The 8044-nt window shown below is 46.6% G+C and overlaps 1 protein-coding gene across 1 annotated transcript; it reads right to left on the bottom strand.

Moving 5' to 3' along the window:
- Nucleotides 1–378: 378 nt before the first annotated feature.
- Nucleotides 379–5775, bottom strand: LOC306959954 (uncharacterized protein; the record flags this gene model as incomplete). Its single annotated transcript, XM_079552212.1, has 4 exons — nt 379–529; nt 3812–4085; nt 5255–5409; nt 5477–5775. 4 exons carry the CDS (start codon nt 5773–5775, stop codon nt 379–381), a joined length of 879 nt encoding a protein of 292 aa, XP_079408338.1.
- Nucleotides 5776–8044: the final 2269 nt, after the last annotated feature.

The following is an 8044-nucleotide window of genomic DNA, read 5'->3' as shown; positions in this document are numbered from 1 at the left end:
AAACATCGCAAGTTTTGAACCATCCAGATGTTTTCAGCCCATTGACCACATTTAGGTGATGTCAAAGCCTTGGTAGAAATCATTCATGAATGATATGGATTAGTGTTTAAAGTGGCCTCTGATCCTTACGGTTAAATCATTTTCCCTGTCGGCTTTTTGTTGATCAGAAACACATCCAACTGTCACCAAACGTCACCATATAAATGCTAATGCTTTAATAAATTGCAGATTGTGTTCAACATGTCCTTAAGTCAATCATTTGGTGCATGAAAGAGAAATTCCGTCGAAACATGACTTGATTTTACAGACAGCAATCAACTTTAACACTTACAGCTCCTGTATATAACCGGTACAAACTCAAAGACTGCTCTGGTGAGTTCAGTCCAGCACAGAGCCGTAGACCTCCACCTCACACATGTGTAAATACTCCACTCGTCCTGGGATCACGATGTTGACGTATCGACCGTCCATCCCGTTACAGTCGAAGCCCTGGGTGAAGCCTCCAGGGATACTAGAGATCACTGCACACCTGAGAGCAGAGAGATCGACTTTTAGGGTTATTCTAAACAACATAGACTTAGATATAGGTGAATTTAGGATGATCCAGCATATGCATGCCCGAGTGCAAGGATGATGGGAGATGAAGTGCGGACAACAGTAGCCTTATTCATGAACTTTTCTCAAGACACGCTGGGTGATCTGAGGCTCCTCTCTGTTCTTGGGGCCGTGATGTGTCCGACTTTCTCCACCCTGGGCTGCCACTGCCTGGTATCACCTAGGGGGGGCTCACTCCATCTTAAACACACCTAATGTCTACGTTTTGTCAACATGTAGATGTTGGTTCAGCTGAAAGCTTTCATGATGAGCAACATTAGAAATAATGGTTTTGTATATGAGTCAGTGTTTTGTTTTTGACCGCACGTTGCCCGTTTTGTCTCCCTCTTGTGGCTCTTTGTTTTTTCTTGTAGGCTTGGTTCTGGTGGGACCTCAGACTCACCTACACTCATTGTTGGATTGTTCCGTCTATGTTGCGGTGCTACTGCTCTGAGATATCTAGTAATCTGTGACCTATTGCCAAGTTCTATTTATTGACTCTGGACTTTTTATTTCTTTAGTACAGGCTTGCAAAGTTCAATAATCCTGTCCTGTCAGGCTCATTATTTCATTATTTATTATTTATTTATTAATTGAAAAAAAGTTTCCTCAATAGTATTTCCCCAAATAAAGCATGTTTTACTGGAGCTTTTGTTAATGAACCTCGGCAGTACACCCCCCATAGATATAAATAACCCCCCATAGATACTTGCTTGGAGACCCCTGTACTAGAGTAACTAGAGCTCTGTGGAGTGGTCTTATCCATTCATTCCCCTCACTTGGAGGCCAAAGGGCTGCTCTGACTACCACCAATCACTCACTCATACACAATAATAACAAAGACAACCTTTTTTTGTTCATTTTTGTTGATGATGATCTTCATTATCATCTTTAAATCATCATCATCATCATCATCATCATCATCATCATCCTCTTTTTCTTTTAAAGCCCTCCTGAACCAAAAGAAAAGGGCTTTCAACTCAGGGGACAGAGAGGAGCAGAGGAGAGTCCAGCATGAACTCCAGTGGAGGATCAGGAAGGCCAAGAAGGACTATGGCGAGAAGCTGGAGCAGAAGCTGGAGCAGAAGCTGGAGCAGAAGCTGGAGCAGAAGCTGGAGCAGAAGCTGGAGCAGAAGCTGGAGCAGAAGCTGGCGCAGGGCAACGCACGGGACGTGTGGAGGGGACTGAAGAACATCTCCGGTTTTGGACAGAGTGCCAGAGGGACAGCGGTTGGAGACCAGTGCGGGGCGGATGAATTCAACCAACATTTCAACCGGTTTGATTCTCCCCCCACTCCCTCCTCTTCACACGTCTCCAGCCCAGTGGACACTGCCACCCTCCCCCGACCACCTTCACCTGCCTCCAGCCTCCAGCCCCCCTGCACCCACGTCTCCAGCCCCCACTATACGGACTTCCTCTAGCACCTGCCCCACCCCCGGCAGTCCACCCCCACACCGGTCCCCCCCTCACTCCCCCCTCTCCATCACACCGGACCAGGTGAGGAGGGAGCTGATGCGACTGAAGCGGGGGAAAGCTGCAGGACCAGATGGCATCAGTCCCAGGCTGCTGAGGACCTGCGCAGACCAGCTCTCCGAGGTCCTCTGCCACATCTACAACCTGAGCCTCAGCCTGGAGAAGGTCCTAAAACAGCGCACGCCAGGGAACCGGCCCACTACAGACCAGTCGCCCTGACCTCCCACCTGATGAAGACGATGGAGCGGCTCATCCTCACCCACCTCCGCTCTGTGGTGAGCCCCACCCTTGACCCGCTGCAGTTTGCTTACAGACCCAACATCGGAGTGGAGGACGCTGTCATCTACCTGTCGGAGCGGGCGCTCACGCACCTGGAGCACGCCGGGAACGCTGTGAGGGTCATGTTCTTTGACTTCTCCAGTGCCTTCAACACCATCAGGCCGGCGCTGCTGCGGGGGAAGCTGGAGGACGCGGGAGTGGATGAACATCTCACCGCATGGACCATCGACTACCTCACGGACCGACCACAGTATGTGCGGCTGCGCAGCTGTGAGTCTGAGGTGGTCGTCTGCAGCACCGGGGCCCCTCAGGGCACCGTCCTCTCACCGTTTCTCTTCACCATCTACACATCGGACTTCACATACAACACGGACAGTTGTCATCTCCAGAAGTTCTCCGACGACTCCGCCATCGTGGGCTGTGTGTCTGAGGGGAACGACCTGGAGAACCGGTCAGTCATCCTAGACTTTGTGGACTGGTGTGAGCGCAACCACCTGTGCTTGAACATCAGTAAGACGAAGGAGATGGTGATCGACTTCACGAGGAAGACACTACCGCACACACCGCTGAACATCCAGGGGGAGGACATTGAGGAGGTGGACAGTTTCAAGTACCTGGGTGTTCACCTCAACAAGAAACTGGACTGGTCCCACAACACCTACGCCCTGGACAAGAAGGGCCAAAGTCGCCTCCACCTTCTGAGGAGACTGAGGTCCTTCAGAGGAGACTGAGGTCCTTCTGAGGAGACTGAGGTCCTTCTGAGGAGACTGAGATCCTTCTGAGGAGACTGAGGTCCTTCTGAGGAGACTGAGGTCCTTCTGAGGAGACTGAGGTCCTTCTGAGGAGACTGAGGTCCTTCTGAGGAGACTGAGGTCCTTCAGAGTGACCAGGCCTCTGCTCTCCACTATGCTGCCGTGTGCTGGGCCCCGGGCCGCACAGAGCGGGACAAGAACAGACTGAACAAGCTGGTCAGGAGGGCCAGCTCCGTCCTGGGGCCCCCTGGACTCTGTGGAGGACGTGAGGGACAGGAGGGTGTTAGCCAAGCTCACCTCCATCATGGACAACACCTCCCACCCACTGCACGGGACTGTAGAGGAGCTGAGCAGCTCTCTCAGTGGCAGACTGAGACACCCTCAGTGCAGGACGGAGCAGGTCCTTCATCCCCACTGCTGTCAGACTGTGCAATAAGACCGTAAAGTATATGTGCAATAATCTCTGTATCAGCTGCACTTTATTCACTCTGAGTGATCTTCTTGAACACCGACTGTAACAAGTGAATTTCTCCATTGTGAGATCAATAAAGGATTAGATTATCTTATCTTATCTTATCTTATCTTATCTTATCTTATCTTATCTTATCTTATCTTATCTTATCTTATCTTATCTTATCTTATCTTATCTTATCTTATCTTATCTTATCTTATCTTATCTTATCTTCATTAATTACTTATACTTTGCAAATTACCTTGGGTTGGCGTTGCCATTGTTTTCAAGGGAATCTCCAATGCGGATTTCTGCTCCATTCAGTCGATAGGAGCAATCAGCTCTGTTGGTCACATTCACAGAGAAAATCCTGTGTGTTTTGCCCAGGTCCAGTCTCCACCAGGGACTTAATTCACTCTTTGTGTGTGGGCACAAGTCAATACTACTGGCACGGTTTCCATCAATAGCTAAGTATGCCATTTGATGATCATACACAGATGACTGAGTAGCTTTTCCATGGATTGCCAGATTCTCTCCTGTAAAAGGAAAACACAATACATGTTTTCTTCTGAAGTATGTTCCAAATTATTATGCAAATTATACTTTTCTCAGATTTTCTAAATTGTCAGTTCAAATGACAGTAAGCATAATGTTTAAACAACTACAGAAAAGCAAGATCAGCAGGTATTTAATACATGGGTTCACTTACTTATTCCATGCATGTTTCTGCAAAATGTCTTCATAAACTTGTGAATTAATTTTTCTATTGATGATATCAGGTTGTCCAGGCCCTGAGGAAACAAAACAGCCCCACACCATGATTCTCCTGCTCCAGACTTCACAGTGAGGAGAGGGTTTGATGTCAGTGTGCTGTTCCATTTTTCCTCCACACATGACGTTGTGTGTTCCTCCCAAACTATTCAACTTTGCGTTAATCAGTCCACTGTATTTTTTTCCAGCAGTGCTGTGGAGTATCCAAGAGCTCTTTCACAAACCAAAGTTGAATAGTTTGGGAGGAACACACAACGTCATGTGTGGAGGAAAGCTGGAACAGCACATCAACATCAAACCCTCTCCTCACTGTGAAGTCTGGAGCAGGAGAATCATGGTGTGGGGCTGTTTTGTTTCCTCAGGGCCGGACAACGTGATATTATCAATGAAAAAATTAATTCACAAGTTTATGAAGACATTTTGCAGAAACATGCATGGAATAAGCAAGTGAACCCCTTGTATTAAATATCTGCTGACTCTTCTTTTGCAGTAATAACTGCTTTTCTGTAGTTGCAGATTTGACGCTCACAAAGATCAGGATGAATCTCGGACCATTCCTATTCACAAAAGTGCTGCAGTTCAGCTGTGTATTTCATTCATATTTTCATTTTATCAATGAAAATGTGATCAATTGTAAATGTTTAGGTGGTATTAGTTAAAGCAGACACTGTTTAATCACTCTTATGATTTTAATAAAGATCAGACCACATTTTATGACAAACGAAGGCAGAAATGTGAGAAATTATTCCCACTGTGTATATTGACAAAGGTCAATTGAGTGCAGTATTTTCAGTTTCATCAAGCATCTACTGATTATTTAAAATAATTCCAGTCCGTCTTAATTCTATACGTCAATTTGGCCTTTTTTAAAGCGACATTTTAATTATTTTACGACCAAGAGGGTTCATTGTAAAAATATAAAGTAAAGTTGTACCAGTTGGTGCATGGTATCCATAGACCTCCACTTCACAGAGGGTCAGAACTCTACGTGCTCCAGGCAGGAACACAATGACATACCGTCCCTCCACTCGTCTGGTGAAGGTGATGGTCAGAGACCGTCCTGCTGGGATGTGTGGGAGCACAGCCACTCTGGAAAGCAACAACATAATAACACATCTGCATAGACAGAATCAATATTTAAAAGTTTTCTACCTACACTGGATTGTAAGCACCATAATTTAGCAAAGAATTGCCGACATGGACCTCAGCCCTGTCCAGTCTGTCCGCACAGCAGTCTCCTCTGTTGGTGATGGTGATGGAGGTCACAATGTAGTTCCCCAGCAGGTCCACTCTCCACCAGGGGTTGCTCCGTTCATCAGTCCGTGTGCACGAACCAGCAAAGTAGTCTGATTCCCGATTCCCATCAATGGCGTTGATGGCATTTGAAAGGCTGTCTTGATGTGTGTCCGACTGGGTAGCTTTTCCACGAAGAGCCACATTTGCTAAAGGTGTCATAGAAGTCAAACAAATTGCATTTGTATTTGCAAGCCTGGGGACCCACCTCTAAATCTTGAGCCAAGGTCTTTGTCGTGAGTACCTATCTGGATAATTAACCTATATTGTACATGCATTATGTTAGTAGTGTCCAGAAGAATCCCACCCAGACTCAGGGAGCACATGCAGCCAGCCCATGACTCAAACCCAAAAAGACTTACGGTAGGTACGAGAAGAGCAGGTGTTCACCAGAAATATCACAAATAAACCTCTGTTCCAGTTCATTTTCTTCCCCATAGATGAAAATGTGCTAAAAGAGCGTCGCTTGAGTGTGTTGATGGAGTGAACTGACCCACTTAAACACACACCTTTATGAGGCAATGCCCACCTTTATCTTTCCAAGGGGTGGTGTTCTTGGCAACACTAACGATTGATTTTATTGCTGTTTGAAACCTTTGATCAGAGAGTCAGATATTTCAAAGATCTCCGTCAACAGACATTTATTATGTCCTGTAAAAAGTGAAATGATTACCACTGTGGTTATCTGACCGGAGATGTCAAATGATCTGTCTGGTGGTGACTTGGATCCGCTGGTGGGTGAAGGGAAAACCAGGCTTGAAAGACCCAAACGTTAGAGGGTCTGTAGAGGCGGCTGGTGGTCTTTCAAGCTCATCATATTTTATATTCATTATCATGGACCTTTTTGTCCCTGTGTCAGAGCGTGGTGTCCTGCACTGGTCGGCTCTTCCACTTCCTCCTTCCTTTTCCTCCTGCGCAGCTCCCTCCGCACCGCCTCCTCTCGCTCCTTCTGCTCTACATCTTTGTCTTCCTCCTTCTCCCTTGGCTATGGACGCCATTTTTCACTCGGGTCAACTGTGACTAAACAAAGCAAACCTTGGGCTAAACCAGAACTGATCAGTCAGGAGTATGTTTTGCATACATTCTGTAAACTTCAACTTTTTCCTGTCATGAATAATATATATACATTATATATATATATATATATATATATATATATATATATATATATATATATATATATATATATATATATATATATATATATATATATATATATATATATATACTTTAAACTCTTTTCTGAGCCCCTGGTGTTTCTCTAGTTTCTCCTGTTCCTTTTTCCTGATGTTGAAGTCTTGGTGTTGCTATGTCGACCACAGCGGCTCCTCTGCTCTTTGTCACCACCACAATGTCCGGTTGGTTCATCACCTTCTGTCCGTCTGGATCTGGACGTCCCACAGGATCTTGGCTCGGTCGTTCTCCACCACCTTTGGAGGTGTTTCCCACTTTGACCTTGGGGTTTCCAGCCCATACTCTGCACAGATGTTCCTGTACACTATACCAGCCACTTGGTTATGGCTCCATGTAAGCTTTCCCTGCAGCATCTTACACCCCGCAATTATGTTCTTACACCTGCAGTTATGTTCTTACACCTGCAGTTATGTTCTTACACCTGCAGTTATGTTCTTACACCTGCAGTTATGTTCTTACACCTGCAGTCATGTTCTTACACCTGCAGCATCTTACACCTGCAGTTATGTTCTTACACCTGCAGTTATGTTCTTACACCTGCAGTTATGTTCTTACACCTGCAGTTATGTTCTTACACCTGCAGTTATGTTCTTACACCTGGGGTCTTGTCTGGTGTGGTAGATCTGGGCCTCTCTTGCTCTGGTGCTCGAGGCTCCTGTGCAGCCATGATGAGCCTCTGTGCTGTCCTTTAGTCCGGCTCTGTCTGAATATCCGCCACTTCAGTTATGTTTGGGTGGTACCTGCCGTGTAGGGGCCACTTCAGTTATGTTTGGGTGGTACCTGCCGTGTAGGGGCTTCAGTTATGTTTGGGTGGTACATGCCGTGTAGGGGCCACTTCAGTTATGTTTGGGTGGTACCTGCCGTGTAGGGGCTTCAGTTATGTTTGGGTGGTACATGCCGTGTAGGGGCTTCAGTTATGTTTGGGTGGTACCTGCCGTGTAGGGGCCACTTCAGTTATGTTTGGGTGGTACCTGCCGTGTAGGGGCTTCAGTTATGTTTGGGTGGTACCTGCCGTGTAGGGGCCACTTCAGTTATGTTTGGGTGGTACATGCCGTGTAGGGGCCACTTCAGTTATGTTTGGGTGGTACATGCCGTGTAGGGGCCACTTCAGTTATGTTTGGGTGGTACCTGCCGTGTAGGGGCTTCAGTTATGTTTGGGTGGTACCTGCCGTGTAGGGGCCACTTCAGTTATGTTTGGGTGGTACATGCCGTGTAGGGGCCACTTCAGTTATGTTTG

The sequence above is a fragment of the Gobius niger genome (assembly GCF_951799975.1).
Source record: "Gobius niger genome assembly, chromosome: 2".
Taxonomy (NCBI): domain Eukaryota; kingdom Metazoa; phylum Chordata; class Actinopteri; order Gobiiformes; family Gobiidae; genus Gobius; species Gobius niger.
Note: the sequence above shows the minus strand (reverse complement) of the source record. Positions and strands in the feature narration are given on the sequence as shown.